Here is a 24679-nt window from a genome sequence, read left to right on the forward strand (position 1 = left end):
TAGTTTTGAAACCTCTGGAAGTCCGCAGGTTGAAGACCACTGCGGGTGGGGGAGTTCACTCGAGTATAAGCCGAGGGGGGTGTTTTCAGCACGAAAAATCGTGCTGAAAAACTCGGCTTATACTCGAGTATATACGGTATATAAAATACAATCCTTTTATTTTATTTTTTTTTTGTAATAAAATGTTATAAAAAAGCAGTTATTTTGGACTTTTTTATTTTATTTTTTTAACGTTCACGCCGTTCACCGTATGGTATCTTTAACATTTTATTTTAAGTTTGGATATTTATGCATGCGGCGATACCAAATATGTATATAAAATATTTTTTTTACACTTTTTGGGGGTGAAATAGGGAAAATGGGAAAATGTACCATTTTATTGGGGGAGGGGGGGTTTTCATATTTTTTTAACTTTTATTTTTACACTTTAATAGTCCCCATAGGGGATTATTTATAGCAATCCTTTGATTGCTACTACTGTTCAGTGCTATGCATTGGGCATAGCGCTGATCAGTGTTATCGGTCATCTTCTGCTTTGGTCTGCTTGATCTCAGACCACAGCAGAAGACCTGTGGAAGGCAGTGGAGTCAGGTGAGGGGACCTCCGTCTGCCATTCTGGATGATCGGATCGCTGCGGCAGATGCTGTGATCTGTATTGATCACGGCATCTGAGGGGTTAATGGTGGACATCCGCGCGATCGCGGATGACCGCCATTACCGGCGGGTCCCTGGCTGCTATCACGCCCCCTCCCATAGACTTGCATTGAGGGGACGGGGCGTGACGTCACATGGGGCGGAGTCATGACGTCACGGATTTCCGTTCCCGTGGTTGCGACCCAGACCCTCCAACGCTTCTGGCAAGAAACAGGTGGGTGCGATCAGACATCTTATCCCCTATCCTTTGGATAGTGGATAAAATGTCTAGGGGTGGAGTACCCCTTTAATAGAAGTAATTTACAAATCTGTTTAAGGCTGGGTTCACCTCACGTTTTTCAAGTACATTTCCCGTTTACGTTTTCATTATTGAAAACGTATGGAACCGTATTGAAAACCGTATACATAGATAAATAATTGAAAACCGTATACATTGACAATTGAAAACCGTATGCACCCGGTTGCGTACGGCTTGCTTGCAATACGGTTTTCTCCCGTACTGAAAACCGTGGTTGACCACAGTTTTGTCTCCGGTTTAAAAACCGTACTGCTACCGCATACGTTATTTTTTTTTACATGGCTGTCAATGGGAAACGCACATGTATACGGTTCCATGTGGGAAACCGTATACTGTTTTTACTTTGCACATTGGTCCCACCAAGACCCCTCCCATTAAATATGGACAACATTTTCAAAAACGTATATTTTTTTTTAAATAAACACTTATGGAAATGTATGCACTTTAAAAAACAGTATACGGTTTAAAAACGCATACGGTTTACTTTTTTTCCATACTGTTCCATCCGTTTTTTGTTTTTTTTGCCATACGGTTTTCTTTAGAAAAACTGATTGAAAACAGTATGGCAAAAACGTGATGTGAACCCAGCCTAACTTTGTGACACCAGTTGATTTAAAAAAAAAAAGCTTTCCACCAGAGTACCCCTTTAAGTATAACTTAATGTTTTAATAATAATTTACAGTATTATTCTAACGTTACTCTGTTTTACATCTTTTAAATCCACTAATGGTCGTGAGAAACCGGTGAACACTTTGATAAGCAGAAAATTTAGGGCCCATGCACACTGCACATTTATCCGCTGAATCCAATTGATCTCAATAGGATTCTGCTGCTTGGTGCACACTACAGAACTTCCAACGCGGATCCAGATTCTGATGAAAGAATGAACATGTTCATTCTTTTGGCAGAGTGAAATAACCCCTTACCAATTGGACTTGCAGGGGTTAATTAGTTTTTATTGGTAAATTCCGCACAAAATGAACCCCAATTCCGGGCTGCGCAGATCGGCTCACAGTTCAGCATGGAGATTCTTCACTGAATTTCCCAAGTGTCATGAGCAGTAAATAGTTTGTCACTTTATCTGAATGGGATTCAGTACCAAAAAACTAAAGAAAACTGCACATGAACATAAGGGTCTGAGCAGGAATGATTCACTGCTCAAATACACAGCTGTTGTTTGTCTATGTGGAAAGAAGAATTGCTCCATAATCTTGAGGAAAGATGAGTTTTTTCATTAACGATAGAGGAGACCTGAAAAATGCAAATTCAATGTGCTGTGTGTACAGCTGCAACAGCTTAAAGGGAATGTGCCAGATTTATTTACATTTTTTTCTAAATGGAGTAGGGCGGCAACTGACAATTATTTAAAAAATCTATTAGTTGGCCGATTTTTAGCTGAATAATCGGATAAAACATTAAAAAAAACATGATTAGGGTTAACAGGGGAAAGACTGAGGGGACAACACCTGAAGGATTAACAGGGGAGAAAGGGAACCGCACCTGAGGGGTTAACGGGGGATAGAGGGAACAGCACCTGAAGGGTTAACGTATGAGCCGGTGCCTCACTTCAGGGGAGAAGGAACAGTACACAGACCTTAGTGATGGCGTCCTCCTCCCTGCATCAGGAAGATCTGTCACTGCAGAGAGGATGGAGAAGCCTCTGGCCTGCCTCTGGCATGAACTGGAGACGCTACTGGGCATTCTCTGTGACTTTTTTTTTTTTCTTTCTTTGCACATTATTATGGAGGCAGCTATCTTGACTGAGCTTTTTTTTAACATCATTTAGTGATATGCACCAGTGGACTGGACCTGTCCCTCTGACATGAACTGGAGACGCTACTGGGCATTCTCTGTGACCTTTTCAGAGGTCATTCCTCAGGGAGGGGGTCGCTATTCTCTGCTGTGAATGGTGGTGGATCCAGTATTTTCTCTACAATCTGAAAGTATGATACATTACCTTCAAGGCTTAATCTGCACTGTTCATGGAAGCTCCATTCCCTGAGTCCACTGAGCGATATGATTGGAGAAAGAGATTTCTCAAATCCTGCAAAACACTGGCACATTACGGAAAACCAATCTTACCCATTAAAGGGGAACTCCAGTGGAAAACAATTTTAAATCAACTGGCGCCAGAAAGTTAAACAGATTTGTAAATTACTTCTATTTAAAAATATTAATCCTTCCAGTGCTAATCAGCTGCTGTTTTCTCCACAGGAAGTTCTTTTCTTTTTGAATTTCTTTTCTGTCTGACCACAGTGATCTCTGCTGACACCTCTGTACATGTCAGGAACTGTCCAGAGCAGGAGAGGTTTGCTATGGGACAGCTCCTGACATGGACAGAGGTGTCAGCAGAGAGCACTGTGGTCAGACAGAAAGGAAATTAAAAAAAGAAAAGAACTTCCTGTGGAGCAAACAGCAGATAAGTACTGAAAGGATTAAGAATTTTAAATAGAAGTCATTTACAAATCTGTTTAACGTTCGGGTACCAGTTGATTTAAAACGTTTTTTTTCTACTGGAGTACCCCTTTAAGGTGGTGTCTGTTGTGCAATGGTTATCCTTCATATGTTTTTTTTTCTCCCCAATCTTGAATGGACTTTCTAACAGAGCCTCAACACAGATGTGAACATGACCTAAACAGTTGCATCAGTACATCCAGCACTTACACTGAATCCATGTGGACCTGATAGACCAATAATCTGAATAGTGAGACATTTCTGCCCAGATCCTTATTTACATGAGTTCCCTTTTTATTTTTGTTAATGTTTTAAACTGTACTGAATCCCATTCAGATAAAGTGATATAAACCTTCTGGGGCCAAAGCACACGCTCCGTCTGTAGCCTCACACATACAGATACTCAGGAGGCTGATATTGCAGCATACACATTCCTTGACAGTTATTGCCACTTGTAGTCTACACGTTACTGTTTTGGCATTTTGACAGGAAATTGGAACAACTTACTTGCCATAAAGCTGCTTTATATGGCCTGTGATTCTGAACTGCTGAATATTTTGAGATCAACTTGTTGTTTGTATTTTAAAGCATAAGTCCTATGTTGCTGCAGCAGCAGGATACCTTTTTAACTCTTTTGGCAACTTCATAGCCCAAGACTTCTACTGGTAAAGCATTCAGGACATGGATTTGCTGGAAGTACCACGCAAGAAATTAGCTCTTTTTTTCAGCATATGCAGAACTTGTTCCAGTGTTGGATTTACCTCTGCTGGGCCAGCATGTTTTGTAGAGGTCAGGACAAGTAGGTTTTCGTCTAATATACACTGCTCAAAAAAATAAAGGGAACACTAAGATAACGCATCCTCGATCTGAATGAATGAACTAATCGTATGAAATACTTTCGTCTTTACATAGTTGAATGTGCTGACAACAAAATCACACAAAAATTATCAATGGAAATCAAATTTATCAACCCATGGAGGTCTGGATATGGAGTCACACTCAAAATCTAAGTGGAAACCCACATTACAGGCTGAGCCAACTTTGATGTAATGTCCTTAAAACAAGTCATAATGAGGCTCAGTAGTATGTGGCCTCCACGTGCCCATATGACCTCCCTACAATGCCTGGGCATGCTCCTGATGAGGTGGCGGATGGTCTCCTGAGGGATGTCCTCCCAGACCTGGAATAAAGCATCCGCCAATTCCTGGACAGTCTGTGGTGCAACGTGGTGTTGGTGGATGGAGCGAGACATGATGTCCCAGATGTGCTCAATCTGATTCATGTCTGGGGAACGAGCGGGCCAGTCCATAGCATCAATGCCTTCCTCTTGCAGGAACTGCTGACACACACCAGCCACATGAGGTCTAGCATTGTCTTGCATAAGGAGTAACCCAGTGCCAACCGCACCAGCATATGGTCTGAGGATCTCCTCTCGCTACCTATTGGCAGTCAGGCTACCTGTGGCAAGCACATGGTGGGCTGTGCGGCTCCCCAAAGAAATACCACCTCACACCATTACTGACCCACCTCCAAACCGGTCATGCTGGAGGATGTTGCAGGCAACAGAATGTTCTCCACGGCGTCTTCAGACTCTGTCATGTCTGTCACATGTGCTCAGTGTGAACCTGCTTTCATCTGTGAAGAGCACAGGGCGCCAGTGGCAAATTTGCCAATTTTGGTGTTCTCTGGCAAATGCCAAACATCCTGCATGGTGTTGGCCTGTAAGCACAACCCCCACCTGTGGACGTCGGACCCTCATACCACCCTCATGGAGTCTGTTTCTGACCGTTTAAGTGGACACATGCACATTTTGCAGGGCTCTGGCAGTGCTCCTCCTTGCACAAATGCAGAGGAAGCGGTCCTGCTGCTGGGTTGTTGCCCTCCTACGGCCTCCTCCACGTTTCCTGATGTACTGGCCTGTCTCCTGGTAATGCCTCCATGCTCTGGACACTACACTGACAGACACAGCAAACCTTCTTGCCACAGCTCGCATTGATGTGCCATCCTGGATGTGCTGCACTATCTGAACCACTTGTGTGGGTTGTAGACTCCGTATCATGCTACCTCTTGAGTGAAACCACCGCCAACATTCAAAGGTGACCAAAACATCAGCCAGGAAGCATAGGAACCGAGAAGTGGTCTGTGGTCACCACCTGCAGAACCACTCCTTTATTGGGAGTGTCTTGCTAATTGCCTATAATTTCCAGCAGTTTACTGTTCCATTTGCACAACAGCATGTGAAAATATCAATCAGTGTTGCTTCCTGAGTGGACAATGTGATTTCACAGAAGTGTCATTGACTTGGAGTTACATTGTGTTGTTTAAGTGTTCCCTTTAAGTTTTTTCGAGCAGTGTCTATACAGTATCTAAGGTATATAGGCATTTTAACCCCTTCAGGACTCAGGGCGTGCCTGTACTTCCTGAGTCCGCTCCCGTTCTATAATGCGGGGCCACAGTGTCATAGCGGGTTGGGCCTGGCCTTTAACAAAGGCCGGGACCCGTGGCTAATAGCGCACGGCACTGATTGTGGTGCCGCGCAATATTAACCTATTAGACGCGGCGTTCAAAGTTGATCGCCCCATCTAAAGTGAACTAAACTAATGCCGGTTAGCTCAGGGGGCTGCTCGGGACCGCTGCGGTGAAATCATGGCGTCCTGAACAGCTGTAGGACACGAGGAGGGTCTGCTTGCCTGCCTCCAGGTGTCCGATCACTGAATGACTTTCCTATGATAAACCATTGATCAATGTAAAAGATCAGTGTGTGCAGTGTTACAGCCGCCTAATGGAGCCTATAACACTGCAAAAAATAAGTGTTAATAAAGATCATTTAACCCCTTCCCTAATAAAAATTTTAATCACCCCCCCCCCTTTTCCCATTTAAAAAAAGACAGTGTAAATAAAAGTAAACACCGCGTGCAGAAATGTCTGAGTTATAAAAATATATCCTTAATTAAACCGCATGGTCAATGGCGTACGCGTGAAAAAAATTCCAAAGTCCAAAATAGCGTATTTCTGCTAACTTTTTATAATATCAATAAGTCCGATCAATACAAAAATGGTACCGCTAAAAACTTCAGATCACGGCGCAAAAAATGAGCCCTCAAAACCGCCCCATAAGCAGAACAATAAAAAAGTTATAGGGGTGAGAAGATGACAATATAGGCCCAGATTTATCAAACTGTGTGAGAGAAAATAGAGAGATTTTGCTACAGCAACCAATCACAGCTCAGCTAACAAGCTGAGGTAAAGTGAAACCTGAGCTGTGATTGGCTGCTGTGGGAAAATCTCTCTATATTTTTTCTCTCACACAGTTTGATAAATCTGGGCCATAGAACGTATACATTTTCCTGCATGTAATTATGATTTTTTCCAGAAGTACAACAAAATCAAACCTATATAAGTTGGGTATCATTTTAATCGTATGGACCTACAGAATAAAGATAAGGTGTCAATTTTACTGAAAAATATACTGTGTAGAAACTGAAGCCCCCAAAACTTACAAAATTGCGTATTTTTTTCTTCAATTTTGTCGCACAGTGATTTTTTTCCCGTTTCGCCGTAGATGTTTGGGTAAAATGTCTGATGTCATAACAAAGTAGAATTGGTGGCGCAAAAAATAAGTTGTCATATGGATTTTTAGGTGCAAAATTGAAAAATTATGATTTTTTAAAGGGAAGGAGGAAAAAAACTAAAGTGGAAAAACCCTGAGTCCTTAAGGGGTTAAAGAGGTTCGTTGCTTTGGATAATCCATATTTCAAGTGCTCCTTCACATTACACGATGTACTTGCAGTGTCCTCCTGCTGGGAGACCCATTTGTAATACAGCGCCTTCACTGGGGAAATAAATCATTACAAAGTGCCTAATCACAAATGTATTACCTGTGTTAGGCTGGGTCCACACTACGTTTTGTCCCATACGGGAGCGCATACAGCAGGGGGGAGCTAAAAGCTCGCGCTCCCGTATGTCACCGTATGCGCTCCCGTATGTCATTCATTTCAATGAGCCGACCGGAGTGAAACGTTCGGTCCGGTCGGCTCATTTTTGCGCCGTATGCGCTTTTACAACCGGACCTAAAACCGTGGTTGACCACAGTTTTAGGTCCGGTTGTAAAAGCGCATACGGCGCAAAAATGAGCCGACCGGACCGAACGTTTCACTCCGGTCGGCTCATTGAAATGAATAACATACGGGAGCGCATACGGTCACATACGGGAGCGCGAGATTTTAGCTCCCCCCTGCCGTATGCGCTCCCGTATGGGACAAAACGTAGTGTGAACCCAGCCTTATACAGGTCCTCAAAGCTAAATATGCATTTTGTAATCACAATGAGGGGATTTATCAAAACCTGTCTATAGGAAAAGTTGAGTTGCCCATAGCAACCAATCAGATGGCTTCTTTCATTTTCAGAGGGCTTTTCAGAAATGAAAGTTATCCGATTGGTTGCTATGGGCAACTCGGAAACGTTTCCTCTGGACAGGTTTTTATAAATCTCCCTCATTGTGACCAAGAGATGAGTATACTGAATAAAGGACCCCCAAACAAATGACTTAATCTCAGTCCCTAGCTGTCAGGCAGGAGCCTTCCTTTATTGTCCTTCCTTCTTAGATACCATTCAGGACACATTTTTAGGTGTACCTTTAGGTCAGGCTGTCCATCGGCAAAATGTGTAAAAGGGATACAGACATGCTGCCAAGGCTGTGGAGTCGGTAGATAAATGTTCCAACTCCGCAGTTTTTTGTACTTCTGACTCCTCTGTATTAATATGCGAATGTATTTATACTTACAGTTGAATCCAAGAAGCTGTTCCACAAAGTTCTTCTAAGCTCTTCTAGCAGAGAGAGGTAGTTAGGCAGAAGCTGCTGCCTTCTCCTTTTTGTGTGCTGATCTGCTGCTGAAGATACGGCAGTGGGAGGATCCAGGAAGGGGCATTTATTATAAAACATGATTTCCCTAGTAGAATCCCATAGTCATGTTTAAAGTTTAAGCTAACAATCGGAGTTTACACGTTTTTATAGCCTTAGCTGAATGACAGCAGTTTTTCCAAAGGTTTACAGCTTCAGTCTTGAACTATTGACCCTCCATTCCCTTCACTTATACAAGTGTCTCTAGTCCTGCAAAAAACATATTTACTTAATCCCTTATCAGTGAGAGGCTAGGTTACCCATGGGTTCCCTGTAACAGCAGAACACAACACTATGGAAAGTATAAGTATTGCCGCTCCTTATTGTGCGTTGCGTGCCATATAATGAAGCACATGAAAAGCATGCTTCTTCACGGTCACTTAACTTGTTTGTGTTGTGGTTACGCGAGGCACTGCATGCATTGGTCTTTATTCTTACAGTAGAGAAGTCATTAATTATAACTTTTTGTGAATTGGGACATTTAAATTTATTTTATTTTTTTTCCAATCTAAATTTAGTAGGAGTTGGAGTCGGTGCATTTTTTGCTGACTCCGACTCCAGGTACCCAAAATTTTGTCCAACTCCGACTCCACAGCACTGCATGCTGCCCTATATGTTGCCAATAAGCCTATAGGTTGGATTTCACATATTGTAGTCTGTGACTGTTTGGTCCTTTCCCAAATGTATTTGCTGTCTTTATAGAACTTAGGTTGATATTTTTGCGTCCTCCACAGAAAAGGCTTATGTTTGGTAAATGGGCTGAACATAGTCATAATTAGACCACAATCCGCACATTGAAATCTATAGGCTTGTTGGCAGCACAGCAAGCTGTAGGGCCATATTTCTTTTTGACATTTTGCTGATGGGTAGACCAATGTGGACCAAAAATAGTCTGAGTGCAGAATTCAGTGTAAAGTAAATGACTGAACACAACTTCACATCTGCAGCTTCAAATCCTGCACACCAAATATGCACCGGATATAGTACGTGTGAATACACCCTCACTGGGTTCACATTGATGTTGTGCTCCTACGGACCCTGAATGGGTTGGAGCACGATGAACAGCGCTGGAGCATAGCAGCAGAGTGAAAATAGCCTAAGCTAGGGTTTCCCAACCAGGGTGCCTCCAGCTGTTGCAAATCTACAACTCCCAGCATGCCTGGACAGCCAAAGGCTGTCCAGGCATGCTGGGAGTTGTAGTTTTGCAACAGCTGGAGGCACCCTGGTTGGGAAACACTAGTCTAAGCTGTGGCCTTGCCTCTCTGTCCATTCAAAGATACAAGTATGAGTTGGGGGTCTGCATACTGGTTATAAGCGCAGAATAGATACTTCTAGACTTCACATTGCCAAAATATCTAAGCAATCCTCGAATGCCTTGTGTATAGCAAAAGTAAGGAATATAATATGTAGACGTATTTTTGTTTGCTCATGTCACTGGGGATGAACATTTGAAACCCCAAACTTGTAAGTGCGCGTGCGTGACTTCTCCAGGCTGAAGACAAGTAGTAGTTACATCCTTATTTTAGGTTGGTGATTAGTGGTTTCTCTCTTTATGAAGCAATGACTGTTCTTTAACTCTTGTATTATCTGCTCTATTTAGTCTTCTCTGTAGCCCCCTCTTGGTAACGTCCCTACCACCATACTCCCCCCGGTAGCGTCCCCATCATAGCCCCCCCCCCCCGGGTGGTTAGCGTCCCCACCATAGCCCCCCCCCCCATTGGCCACTGGTTAGCGTCCCCATCATAGACCCCCCCCCCCCCCCGGATAGCGGAGGCAGGTGAGGGGACCTCTGTCTGCCGTTCTGGGTGATCGGATCAATGCGGCAGCGCTGTGGACGATCCGATCATCCATTTTAGTGTCCGCAATGCTGCAGATACCATGATCTGTATTGATCAGGGCATCTGAGGGGTTGATGGCGGACATCCGCGTGGTTGCGGATGTCGGCCATAACTGCGGGTCACTGGTTGCTCTCAGCAGCCGGGACCTGCCGCGCATGATCCGGGCATCACTCCGATGCTCGCAGTTATGTATAGGACATAAATGTACGTCCTGGTGCGTTAAGTTAAACATATTGTCCTAAGAAATCTGTTAAAACTATGTATGTGCAATGCTGCTGTCAACAATGTATCTTCCCTGTATATTTCTTTAACACCCACGTGAGTTTTGCTTCAATTCTTTTTTACCAGTTTCACCATTTTCCTAATCTGATATTTGCTAATTCAGGTCACCTCTAACAATACAGCTCTCAGATTACATATATAAATAGTAGTTATCATATACAAGCACGCCACCTGTATAAACCTGAAGAAAGCAAATCTGTGTCTATTAACCACCCATAAAAAGAACAGGGAAGTAATTGTCTGTCGAACATAGGGCCTGGGTGTGATCATGTGGCCTATTAAATGCCAAGGAGAGAACCTGTTATATCACTGATCCTTAGCGACAGTCAATTCATTTCTTCTTCATGAATCATGGTTTTTGTCTCTATGAAATCGATAGGTGTAACAGGTTCTGTGGATTGACTATAAGGCTGAAGCTTGCATAGTTTCCATATGTTGTGGATCCACCTGGCCGCAGTAAGTCCACATGGTATGGTGATGTCTGAAGAGGATCACAGTATAAATGCACCTATTATAATCACTAGGTGAACATTATTTCCTTGGGAACAAGGGATCAGATTTGGGGTCAGTTGGCTTTATTCACTAGTAGTGCATTAAAACGCTCTAAAGCAAACAACCCCTTTATAGGACCTGTGGTATAGCAGGGTGCACATAGGGGGATAGCGCCTGGAGGATGGTATTGTTCCCATGCCCCTGGGATATATGGGTTGATATGAAGCATTACAGTGTGGTTCATCCATGTAATGCACAGACTATCATGGTCCTCTAGTGGGAACTAGATACATTTAACAGTGTTGTCTAAAACAGACAAACTTAAATTAGAATTTCAGCCAAAATTAACTTATCCCTAGACCACATGACAGGTGATAAGTAGCTGATCGTGTGGGGTTTGACTGCTGGGGCTCTCTGCGATCTCCAAAACAGGACTTTGCTCTCAGTGAGGCGCGCATGCTGTAGACGACATGCACTCCATCCATTTCTATGGGAGGGCCGAAGAGACTTGAGTACAGCACTCGAGCATCATCTGCACTCTCATAGAAACGAATGAAGAGCGTGCCGTCTAGACCGGTAGACGACACACACTCCTCACTGAGAGAATTGGGGTACCGTTCTGGAGATCACAGGGAGTCCAACCCCTGTGCATAGGTGATAGATTCATTTTGGCTGGTGTTCTCCTTTTCAGTCTGTTTACCTCAGGGCTTGACAAATGCTAAGCACCAGAATTTGGCACTGCGATTTCTTCAGCCCATTCTATATATTATCGCTCCCCTTGACACATCAGCCCCTCCACTGCCATCCTTAACTCTCACATTTTCTGACTTCCGCTGCCGGCCTGTCTGGATCGTCTCTCGCTATGTATGTCAGTAGGTAAACCTGGGCTTCACTTCCTCACACAGTAATAGAGGAGAAGCATGAGGAAGAATAAATGGCAAGGAGTTGTGAGTGGAGGCACAGGGACTAGACGTAGTAGCTGGAGTAGATGGAAAACTCCTTGGGCTTGGCTTAGTACTGCACTGCACCTCAGCGGTGAAGCCTCTGTCACCATCTTGGTCCTCCTGATATCGGGGTCACTCCTTCTACCGTGTTTATAGTTCTGCCTTACATGTGCTGGGTTATTTAGTAGAAAGTGGTTCCACACTAGCTATAGAGTCCTCATTTACATCATGTGTGTCATTTAGCTTTCCCAGATTGAATGGAAGAGAAGCAGATCTGCCATTTAGGAGTGTGGAAAAGCTAAATGACGAAGGCTGTCGGGGCATGCTGGGAGCTGTAGTTTTGTAGCAGCTGAAAACGCCCTGGTTGGGAAACACTGATCAATGGCAATGGTCTTCAAACTGTGGACCTCCCAGATGTTGCGAAACTACAACTCCAAGTTTGCACGGACAGCCAACGGCTGTCTATGTTGGGAGTTTTCGTTTTATAGATCTATGGACCTCTTTACATAGTTACATAGTTAGTATGGTTGAAAAAAGACATACGTCCATCAAGTCCAACCAGGGAATTGGACTTTAGCACATATATTGTGTAGTTTTAGTTTTTAATCTTGCGGCTGTGTTCTTCTTTCAGGTCGAATTCATAAAGCCATGGTGACATCTCTGAATGAAGACTGCGAGAGCATCACTGTTGAGTGGATTGAAAATGGGGACACGAAAGGAAAAGAGGTAATACTTCCATTTTTCTGCTTGTGTTTGTCAATGTGCCAGCCAAGTACTGACTTCTGGGTGTAGCAAGGCAGCGGCGCCTGCTCTCGCTCAGAGGAGCCTTCTGTGACTACTAGGGAAGTTGGAGAATCCTGCTATGACTACTGAGGAAGGAAGAGGAGCCTGCTGTGTGACTACTGAGGAAGGAAGAGGAGCCTGCTGTGTGACTACTGAGGAAGGAAGAGGAGCCTGCTGTGTGACTACTGAGGAAGGAAGAGGAGCCTGCTGTGTGACTACTGAGGAAGGAAGAGGAGCCTGCTGTGTGACTACTGAGGAAGGAAGAGGAGCCTGCTGTGTGACTACTGAGGAAGGAAGAGGAGCCTGCTGTGTGACTACTGAGGAAGGAAGAGGAGCCTGCTGTGTGACTACTGAGGAAGGAAGAGGAGCCTGCTGTGTGACTACTGAGGAAGGAAGAGGAGCCTGCTGTGTGACTACTGAGGAAGGAAGAGGAGCCTGCTGTGTGACTACTGAGGAAGGAAGAGGAGCCTGCTGTGTGACTACTGAGGAAGGAAGAGGAGCCTGCTGTGTGACTACTGAGGAAGGAAGAGGAGCCTGCTGTGTGACTACTGAGGAAGGAAGAGGAGCCTGCTGTGTGACTACTGAGGAAGGGAGAGGAGCCTGCTGTGTGACTACTGAGGAAGGAAGAGGAGCCTGCTGTGTGACTACTGAGGAAGGAAGAGGAGCCTGCTGTGTGACTACTGAGGAAGGAAGAGGAGCCTGCTGTGTGGCTACTGAGGAAGGAAGAGGAGCCTGCTGTGTGACTACTGAGGAAGGAAGAGGAGCCTGCTGTGTGACTACTGAGGAAGGAAGAGGAGCCTGCTGTGTGACTACTGAGGAAGGAAGACGAGCCTGCTGTGTGACTACTGAGGAAGGAAGAGGAGCCTGCTGTGTGACTACTGAGGAAGGAAGACGAGCCTGCTGTGTGACTACTGAGGAAGGAAGAGGAGCCTGCTGTGTGACTACTGAGGAAGGAAGAGGAGCCTGCTGTGTGACTACTGAGGAAGGAAGAGGAGCCTGCTGTGTGACTACTAGAGAAGTAGAGGAGCCTTCTATGACTAGTGGGGAAGTTGGAGCCTGTAGTGTCTACTGGGGAAGTGAGTGGAGCCTGCAGTGACTATTGGCATAGTGATTGGATGTCCAATAGAAAACTTGAGCAGAGATAAAATATAATCCAATCTTTATCATTTCAGGACATACAAACTTTATCACCAGATTGTTTCAATATTCTAACGCATTTTGAGTATGCACTCAGGTGATTACGTTTTTGTGCTTATAATAGTGGATTATGTTTTCTGTCAGTGTTGGATCCAGTCTGCTCATGGACATACTTTGCAGTCACTGGGATCTTGATGGAAAAAGCAGGGGAGCTGGATTTAAACTAAGTAGAGTTTGACTCATAAGGGAAGTGAGCAGATCCCACTTGTCACTTCCTGGAGAAGTAAACACATCAAGGTTTCTACACATTTCCTTATTTTTATTGGATGCTTGTTTCTTTGGTGTTCCAAAATTGATTTGTTGACGGAAAAAAAATGTCTCATAAATGCACAAAAAATATGTCATGGATTTCATATATGTACTTATAGGTTAATAAATCCGTAGCTGATTATAACAATACAGCATGTACTAAATGTATATAGTTTTACACTATTGCTCTGATGAGTGGGTGTTACAGATTCCTGCTGCATCACTAATAGATATGTGAACCCAACCATCTGCTGACCTATATCCTACTATTATAAGGAAATCCTGCTCCTTGCTCTATAATTGTAGCTGGGTGTCCACCTTTATCTATTCCCGATGATCTGTGTTTAGGTTTCTTCCCCCGTGGATTTACTTCCTACATCTCTTGGATTACTCACGTCCTGTTCATCATTTGAAAAAGTCAAAACAGATAGAAGTCGCGTAGACAAAGGAAGTAGAGCTGTGAATGTACAAGTGCAGAGAATATACAGAGTATGAGTGTTTCCCAGCCAGAGTGCCTCCAGCTGTTGCAAAGCTACAACTTCCAGCATGCCTGGACAGCTTTGGCTGTCCAGGCATGCTGGAAGTTGTAGTTTTGCAACATCCCGAGGCACCCTGGATGGGAAACACTGGAGTATGATATTCCATATTAAAGGGAATCGGTCAGCAGAACTGTGCCCTGAAAATTGCTAAGAGTTCCATATAGAGGACATAAAACGTGTCTAAACGTTCTATTCATGTAGGTGGCTTGGCCAAAAAGACTTGTAGTGTTGCTGACTCTGGGTTCATGGCTGTTGCAAGTTCATGATAAGTTCCCAGAGCTCTGTGTACGAAGTGCTTCCCCGACCCCTCCTCTTAGCTCTGAGTGACCGTTCTAGCACCCAATCAGGAGACCATTAGAGCAGATTAAGGGAGGGAAAGTGTACTCTTTCTGACTCCCGCCTTTCTTCTCCCCATGCTCTACTCCCGCCTCTCATCTCTGTACTCTTTCCGCCTCCTGCCTCTCTTCTCCCCATGCTCTCCTCCTGCCTCTCTTCTCCCCATGCTCTCCTCCTGCCTCTCTTCTCCCCATGCTCTCCTCCAGCCTCTCGTCTCCCCATGCTCTCCTCCAGCCTCTCGTCTCCCCATGCTCTCCTCCAGCCTCTCTTCTCCCCATGCTCTCCTCCAGCCTCTCTTCTCCCCATGCTCTCCTCCAGCCTCTCTTCTCCCCATGCTCTCCTCCAGCCTCTCTTCTCCCCATGCTCTCCTCCAGCCTCTCTTCTCCCCATGCTCTCCTCCAGCCTCTCTTCTCCCCATGCTCTCCTCCTGCCTCTCTTCTCCCCATGCTCTCCTCCTGCCTCTCTTCTCCCCGTGCTCTCCTCCAGCCTCTCTTCTACCTGTGCTCTCCCCGCTTCTCATCTCTTTACTCTTTTTGCCTCCAGCCTCTCATCTCTGCACCCTTTCTGCCTCCCGCCTCTCTTCTCCCCATGTTCTCCTCCAGCCTCTCTTCTCCCCATGCTCTACTCCCGCCTCTCATCTCTGTACTCTTTCCTGCCTCCTGCCTCTCTTCTCCCCATGCTCTCCTCCAGCCTCTCTTCTCCTCCAGCCTCTCTTCTACCTGTGCTCTCCCCGCTTCTCATCTCTTTACTCTTTTTTCCTCCAGCCTCTCATCTCTGTACTCTTTCGGCCTCCCACCTCTCTTCTCCCCATGCTCTCCTCTAGCCTCTCTTCTCCCCATGCTCTCCTCCAGCCTCTCTTCTCCCCATGCTCTCCTCCCGCCTCTCATCTCTGTACTCTTTCTGCCACCCGCCTCTTCGCCCCATGCTCTCCTCCCACCTCTCTTCTCCCCATGCTCTCCTCCCGCCTCTCATCTCTGTACTCTTTCTGTCACCCGCCTCTTCGCCCCATGCTCTCCTCCCACCTCTCTTCTCCCCATGCTCTCCTCCCGCCTCTCATCTCTGTACTCTTTCTGCCACCCGCCTCTCTTCTCCCTATGCTCTTCTACAGCCTCACTTCTACCTGTTCTCTCCTCCCGCCTCTCATATCTTTATTCTTTCTGCCTCTCTTCTCCCTATGCTCTCCTCCAGCCTCTCTTCTCCCCATGCTTTCCTCCCGCCTCTCATCTCTGTATTCTTTCGGCCTCCAGCCTCTCTTCTCCCCATGCTCTCCTCCAGCCTCTCTTCTCCCGCCTCTCATCTCTGTACTCTTTCTGCCACCCGCCTCTCTTCTCCCTATGCTCTTCTACAGCCTCTCTTCTACCTGTTCTCTCCTCCCGCCTCTCATATCTTTATTCTTCCTGCCTCTCTTCTCCCTATGCTCTCCTCCAGCCTCTCTTCTACCTGTTCTCTCCTCCCGCCTCTCATATCTTTATTCTTCCTGCCTCTCTTCTCCCTATGCTCTCCTCCAGCCTCTCTTCTACCTGTGCTCTCCTCCCGCCGCCTCTTAAGAAGAAAAAACAGATTATGGAGTTGGCTTGGAAGCTAGGCTGTCCCCACACCCAGAAGTTGACAGCTGATTTCAGCATGGATCGATCTCATGGTGCTGTTTAACCTTCTAGATGCCACTGCGAGAGCTGACCACTCCATGTAGACTCGTAGAGGTTGTGCCATTGATGTTTTGGCTCGGATCAGATGTGATCATATGGAGCCGATCTATTGTCATGGCAGCACAATGGCTTTACTAGGCCTCCATGGCTGCCATGACAAATCTATTGTAAGACTATGTTTATATGGGCAATGTCCGCAAGGAAAACGTCTGTGATGACAATGCCCTGACAGCAGATTGCCTGCAGAACATATCAACGCTAGGAACGCTTTGAAATGTGCAGTCACCTAGAGGACTGTGTATTTCTGTGCAGACTCCGCAGAAAGAGTAGAAATGTCTATTGTTTCTGTGGACCCAGGAATCAGGATTTCCGCAGCAGAAACATCTGCTGTGGAAATTCCACTGTGTGTGCAGTGCAACAAAATCCTATTGATATCACGGAAATTCCATTGTGTGAACATACTCTAACGCGTCGCTGATTGCATGATTAATGCAAATCTATAGGAGTAATCAAAAGATTGCTCTTGAAAGTTCCCAAGTGGGAGATCAGTGTAAAAGAAATTGTGTATATATATGTATGTATGTGTATATATAGATATAGATATAGCTAGAGAGAGAGAACGAACAGAATATATATATATATATATATATATATATATGGATAGATAGATGTGTGTGTGTGTGTGTGTGTGTGTATATATATATATATATATATATATATATATATATATATATATATTTATTTACATTCCCCATATACTAGAAGTTTAAATAACTTCCCCTTTCTCCCCCAGTGGCTTCTGCAATGTATTTACAGGCTCATGACTATCTGCAGATTTGGATGACTTGAAATGTTTGACTTTTGTGATTTTAGTCTCTGTACTGACATGGTTGATGAATAATTTTCATCTTTATCTCTTATAGATTGATTTGGAGAGTATATTCTCCCTTAATCCTCATCTGGCTCCCGATGAAGAAATTGATCCTGGCCCCGAAATGCCTCCTCCCCCTACTCCAACCACAAAAGTTAACAAAATTGTGAAGGTTGGTTGTATATCTGTATGTATGTAGTCACAGAATCGCTAATGCTTTATGGTGGTTGGTTATAGAGTGAAACTTTAGAAGCCCACCCGTTATACAGACCAGATATCATGATGGATCGCGATACTTTATGCATAGTGATCATTTTCTTTTAGAAGACTAACTTCATACAAGACCACTAGCACAAGTTTGGGTGGTCTTCTCTAATAGGTTCCACTGTATTTGGCTGATATCAAGGTTTACTAAGCAGGAAAACTATATTGTAACTTATTCAGATACTTTATGCCAGTCATGCAAAACACTTTCTGTAAAACACTGTAGCTGACACCCCAGCTGATAAAAAAACACAATTCCCAAAGTCCGGGCATTCTGGGAGTTATAGTTTTGCAACAGCTGATGAACACTGTTGGGAAACACTGCTCTAGATAAAGTCGATTACTGTTCCTGCCCTTGCTCAGTCATATTTGTTTGAGTCAAAAAGAAAAAACACATGCCATATTTGCTGCTGTGTATTTTCCTACCCATTGAAGTCAATGGCTAGCAAAATACGCAGCTGATTTTGCAACCCATAGACTTCAATGGCAGGAAAATACGTAGCAAAATATGGCACATGTGACCCTGCCCTAATAGGGTTTTTAAGATGGTGGGAAAATACTGTGTATTTTGGCATCTAACTTAGCGGTTTAAAGGGGTACCCGGTGAAAACCTTTTTTTTTTTTTTTTTATTTTATTTATTTTTTAAATCAACTGGTGCCAGAAAGTTAAACAGATTTGTAAATTACTTCTATTAAAAAAAAATCATACTCCTTTCAGTACTTATTAGCTGCTGAATACTATAGAGTAAATTATTTTCTTTTTGGAACACAATGCTCTCTGCTGACATGACCACAGTGCTCTCTGCTGACATCTCTGTCCATTTTAGGAACTGTCCAGAGCAGCATATCTTTGCTATGGGGATTTTCTCCTACTTTGGACAGATCTTAAAATGGACAGAGATGTCAGCAGAGAGCACTGTGCTCGTGATTTCAGCAGAGAGCTCTGTGTTCCAAAAAGAAAAGAATTTCCTCTGTAGTATTGAGCAGATTTTTTTTTTAATAGAAGTAATTTACAAATCTGTTTTTGTTTTTTTAATCAACTGGTGCCAGAAAGTTAAAGGGGTATTCCAGGAAAAAACTTTTTTTTATATATCAACTGGCTCCAGAAAGTTAAACATATTTGTAAATTAATTTGATTAAAAAATCGTAATCCTTCCAATAATTATCAGCTGCTGAAGTTGACTTGTTCCTTTCTGTCTGGCAACAGTGCTCTCTGCTGACCTCTCTGCTTGTCTAAGGAACTGCACAGAGTAGAAAAGGTTTGCTATGGGGATTTGCTTCTACTTTGGACAGTTCCCGAGACACGTGTCATCAGAGAGCACTTAAACAGAAAACAACAACTCAACTTCAGCAGCTAAAAAGTACTGAAAGAATTAAGATTTTTTAATAGAAGTAATTTACAAATCTGTTTAACTGTCTGGAGCCAGTTGATGTATATAAAAAGTTTTTTTCCTGGAATACCCCTTTTAAACAGATTTGTAAATTAAAAAGGAGTTGTGCAGCTCACAAAAAGTTAGTCGAGGTGTATATATGGTATAGTACTTACACCAAAAAAGTACAAATAGAATTTAAAAAAGACCAAAAAAATGTAAACAATCACCTCAAGACTAATATCAGATAAACCGATACATGATTTTATACAATTTTCTTTTATAAAAACATCATGTATCGGTTTATCTGATATTAGTCTTGAGGTGATGGTTAAAATTTTTTTGTTCTTTTTTAGATTTGTAAATTACTTCTATTAAAAAAATCTTAAAATCCTTCCAGTACTTATTAGCTGCTGAATACTACAGAGGAAATTCTTTTCTTTTTGGAACACAGAGCTCTCTGCTGACATCACGAGCACAGTGCTCTCTGCTGACATCTCTGTCCATTTTAAGAACTGTCCAGAGTAGGAGAAAATCCCCATAAAAAACATATGCTGCTCTGGACAGTTCCTAAAATGGACAGAGATGTCAGCAGAGAGCAATGTGGTCTTGATTGTCAGCAGAGAGCGCTGTGTTCCAAAAAGAAAATAATTCCCTCTGTAGTATTCAGCAGCTAATAAGTACTGGAAGGATTAAGATTTTTTTAATAGAAGTAATTTACAAATCTGTTTAACTTTCTGGCACCAGTTGATTGATAAAAAAAAAAAAAAAAGTTTTCCACCGGACTACCCCTTTAATAGCAGGGACCCTGGCACCATCAGATCCCCTTTCTAACGCCTTTTATATTCCTGCTTTCTCTGGTCCCTCACGGACCTTTCTGAATCGATGATAAGCTGGATGTGCATGTGACTGCTGCAACCAGTGTGTTCTCCAGAAGAGAATACCCATTGCATGACAAGTAGGTTGCTTTTATGTATTACAGATCTTTAAATAATATTGTACATTAAGAACTCTAGTGGGAAGTGGCACTGTTCTATCATTGCATTTTTCTTTTTACATTCTCTGATCCTTGCCAGGCAAGTGGACTGGATTCCTGGCCTGCTTAGGGCGTGTGCACTTGTTACTGGCAATATGTGAAACGCAGCTGTTCCTCATAGGCGGAGGAAGTGCTACCAGGACAGAAAATGGCTCATCTTAAAGTACCGTTTTAGTTGCTCCCAAAAGGCCCAGCTTCTCCTGTATGACATACTGCTGCTATTTTCTTCTGCTATTAACATTGTGTTTTTCCTTCCCTAGAATCGGCGCACTGCAACTCCAGCTAAGAACGAAGCGCCTGTAAGGGACAATAGAGGTAAGGACTGGAGCTTTGAGTTCCTCAGGCTTTTTCTGATGAGTACATTGCTGCTGGATCCTTCTGCTTATCTACAAGGAGATGGTTATTTGGTTTTATTCCTTACTCTATTTCCGTGTTTCCCAACCAGGGTGCCTCCAGCTGTTGCAAAACTGCAACTCCCAGCATGCTGGGAGTTGTAGTTTTGCAGCAGCTGGAGGCAACATGGTTGGGATGCACTGCTCTATTTCAATAGGTCATCTGCCTTATTTGATGTTTAAAGGGGTAGTCCGGTTGAAAACTTTTATTTTTTATTTTTTTTAAATCAACTGGTGCCAGAAAGGTATCAGATTTGTAAATTACTTCTATTAAAAATTCTTAATCCTTCCAGTACTTATTAGCTGCTGAATACTACAGAGGAAATTCTTCTTTTTTGATTTCTTTTCGGATTTCTTTTCTGTCATGACCACTTTGCTCTCTGCTGACACCTCTGTCCATTTTAGGAACTGTCCAGAGCAGCATATGTTTGCTATGGGGATTTTCTCCTGCTCTGGCCAGTTCCTGACATGTGGCCGTGACAGAAACATACAGAAAGAAAAACATTTCTGCTGTAGTTTACAGCCGCTAATAAGTACTGGAAGGATTAAGATTTTTAAATAGAAGTAATTTACAAATCTGTTTAACTTTCTGGCACCAGTTGATTTAAAATAAAAAAATTAAAAAAAAAGTTTCCACCGGACTATCCCTTCAAATAGTAAATTGTTCAGTAAATAAATAGAATCCTGTTATTGCTATAGAAACGATCTGCAGCAGTTTTTTGTTTGCCTACCAGTCTTGTATCGGTCCTAATCCACATGCTCTGTTTTTCCTTGCAGCACTCGGTTCAGCCCGGGCACGGCCAAGCCAACCCATCGAACCGCCGGCCTCTGCACAGCAGAATGGTAGTGTTTCAGATATATCTCCAGATCAGCCTGGAAAAAAGGACTTTGGCCCTCCTTGTATGTAACACATGTCTAGGATTGCTTCATACTATATGTGCACAATGCTACATAGAAGTCATAAGCACTGGGTGTAAAATCACATACAGCGGACTCATGGGCCCATACATAATGAAGCATCTCTAACGCTTTAAATGTATTTATTTGTTATTTTAGTCCACATTAACATTGCACATGCACTCATTTGCATGTAAATATTGCAAATTTTCTTTTTGCATGGGCAATTTCTTGAGATTTCATAGTAATTGTGATTGGGCTGTGCACATTCTCATCTACAAGGAGCCATAGCTATGTACACTGTACAGTGGTGCCTCAAGTTACAATATTAATTGGTTCCAGGACGGCCATTGTATGTTGAAACCATTGTATGTTGAGACCAGAACTCTATGGAAACCTGGTAATTGGTTCTGAAGCCACCAAAATGTCATCCGAAAATAGGAAAAAGTCAGGATTAAGCAAAAATAAGTAGATAACTAATACAGATAAAGCAAGTCCTTACATAGAAAAGTAAGAAAGATCTGCTGGGAGCTGTAATCACTGTCTATGTCAGTGTTTCCCAACTAGGGTGCCTCCAGCTATTGCAAAACTACAACTCCCAGAATGCCCGGACAGCCAAAGGCTGTCCGGGCATGCTGGGAGTTGTAGTTTTGCAACAGCTGGAGGTACCCTGGTTGGGAAACACTCGTCTATGTAGAGGACAGGAGCTTCTTCAAGGTCCTGTACAGTACACGCAATGTCCTAAAAATGTAAAATGGAGCCGCCCTCACCTGCTGTCCAAAGGAGAGTAGTACAGAACATGTAATACCTCCCTGTACTGTAGGGGGTGCTACCAGACACCAGTCAGTGCATACACTTCAGTAATACAGGTAAAGAACAGTACAGAACATGTAATACCTCCCTGTACTGTAGGGGGCGCTACCAGACACCAGTCAGTGCATGCACTTCAGTAATACAGGTGTTTTACCAGTGAATGCCCGTTCTGATTGGTCGGTTCTTCCAGCCATTGACACGTTTCACAGATCTGGACTGTCCATAGCATTGTATGTTGAGTCTGGTTTCAAGTTACAATGGTCCAGAAAAGACCATTGTATGTTGAAACTATTGTATGTTGAGGCCATTGTAAGTTGAGGGATCACTGTATTGTATTATACCAATCCTTATTTGTTTTTAGTTTTTTTGCATGCTTGATTTTATTCTTCTGATACTACTTTGAATCATTTGATCAATGATTTGGTGGTGGTGGGTATTTGTAAGATCTTTAAAGGAGAAATTCAGTAAAAATGTTCTGATATGTCATAGAAACACTTAGGGGGATATTTATCAAAACTTTTAGAGGTGCAGTTGCCCATAGCAACCAATCCGATTTAGTCTTTTTTTTTTCTGAGGCATTTACAGAATTTTTTTTTTTTAAGTAATCTGATTTGTTACTATGGGCAACTGCATTACTCTTCCTCTACAAATGTTTTGATAAATCGTTTAACCCATTAAGGAATTTTCCACCTAAAAATCCATATGACTTATTTTTTGCGCCACCAATTCTACTTTGCAGTGACATTAGTAATTGTACCCAAAAATACATGGCAAAACGGGGAAAAAAAATAATTGTGCGACAAAATTGAAGAAAAAAATGCCATCTTGTAAGTTTTGGTAGCTTCCGTTTCTACGCAGGGCATTTTTCAGTAAAAATGACACCTTCTCTTTATTCTGTAGGTGAATACGATTAAAATGATACATAACTTATAGGTTTTATTTTGTCGCACTTCTGAAAAAAATCATAACTACATGCAGGAAAATGTATACGTTTAAAATTATCTTCTGACCCCTATAACTTTTTTATTTTTCCACATATGGGGCAGTATGAGGGCTCATTTTTTGCACAGTGATCTGAAGTTTTTATCGGTACCATTTTTCGATTGGACTTTTTGATCACATATGTTTTTTATTTTTATTGGAAAAGGGGGTTGATTCTGACTTTTATTAGGGAAGAGGATAAATCACATTTATTAAAAAAATTTTCTTTCCTTTTTTTTTTTTTTTTGCAATATTATAGCTCCCATAGGGGACTGAAACATTGCACACACTGATCTTACACTGATCAATGCCATGCATTAACATGGCATTAATCAGTGTTCTCGCCGCTCGACTGCTCCTGCCTAGATCTCAGGCACGGAGCAGTCATTCGGCCATCGGACACACAGGAGGCAGTTAGGGATCCTCCTAGTGTCCTTTAAGCGGTTCGGGATGCCGCGGCGGTCCCGAACAGCCGGACTAAGCTGCTGGGATGCTTTCGGTTTCACTTCAGATGTAATGTCTGCAAAGATCTGTAATGTCCGGTATTAGCCGTGGGTCCCGGCCGTCGATGACAGCGTGACCCCGCGTTATATCTCGGGAGCCGGCGCAGGACGTAAATATATGTCCTGTGTCGTTAAGGAGTTAAATGCTGCAAATTTGTCTTAGATTTCAATGCAAAACGCGCTATTTCCCCAGGACACTGCTGTGTGCTAACAGTAGTGTGAAAGAAGCCTAAACGTGGGGTTTAGGCTTCTTTCACACTACTGTTAGCACACAGCAGTGTCCTGGGGAAATAGCGCGAGAAAATGTTTTCCTCCCCGCTAGTCCCATCAAAAAATAACAGCGCCCGACAGCCCCCATTATAGTTAATAATGGGACCCGTTGCTCCCCGTCATGAGAACGGCCGTTAAAGTCACTAAAAATAAAAAGTCAAAAAGACTTTAACGTCCGTTCTTGACAGGGAGCAATGGCATTGTGAAAGGGGCCTTACATGTGAATTTTGATGTATGTTTTACAGCATCTTTCACCCCCGTTTTATTGAAGGTGTAAAATCTGCAACGAAAAGGGACATGCAGATGATTTTAAAATCTGCACTCCAGTTTAAATGCTACACCGAAAAATTCTTCAGTGTGTATATAAGATTTGTTAAATCCACTTGACTGGTTCTGCATTTTGCTGGGGGACTACCCAGTCCTGTGTGGACTTTCCCTTTAGCCTATGCTTTACTAGTATCATTATCATCTAATCTACAATATCAGTCCAGATTATGGATCCTTAAGACTGTGTTTACACATTGCTATTTTGACACCTTATTGCTGAAGTTTGGCCAAAATTGAACGGAAATTGATTGCGATTGCACCCAAAACACTGGCCCAGATTTATCAAACTGTAAGAGAAAAAGTGGAGGGAAAATGTGCAGCAACCAATCACAGCTCAGCTAAT

The 24679-nt window shown here is 43.2% G+C and overlaps 1 protein-coding gene across 5 annotated transcripts in view; it reads left to right on the forward strand.

Annotated features, from left to right (window-relative positions):
- Positions 1 to 24679, forward strand: part of KIF2A (kinesin family member 2A) — a 102084-nt gene that overhangs the window by 13684 nt on the left and 63721 nt on the right. For 3 of the 5 annotated variants that reach the window (XR_008848050.1, XM_056541167.1, XM_056541190.1), the window contains exons 2-5: positions 12494 to 12588; positions 17536 to 17655; positions 20414 to 20468; positions 21323 to 21445. Coding sequence is in view for 4 of the 5 variants with exons in the window: in XM_056541167.1 (XP_056397142.1) it covers positions 12494 to 12588; positions 17536 to 17655; positions 20414 to 20468; positions 21323 to 21445 (393 nt within the window). In the remaining variant the exon portion in view is untranslated. The remainder of the gene's footprint in view (positions 1 to 12493; positions 12589 to 17535; positions 17656 to 20413; positions 20469 to 21322; positions 21446 to 24679) is intronic. The other 2 variants (XM_056541181.1, XM_056541200.1) reach the window with 1 other exon arrangement.

The sequence above is a fragment of the Hyla sarda genome, chromosome 1, assembly GCF_029499605.1.
Source record: "Hyla sarda isolate aHylSar1 chromosome 1, aHylSar1.hap1, whole genome shotgun sequence".
NCBI lineage: Eukaryota > Metazoa > Chordata > Amphibia > Anura > Hylidae > Hyla > Hyla sarda.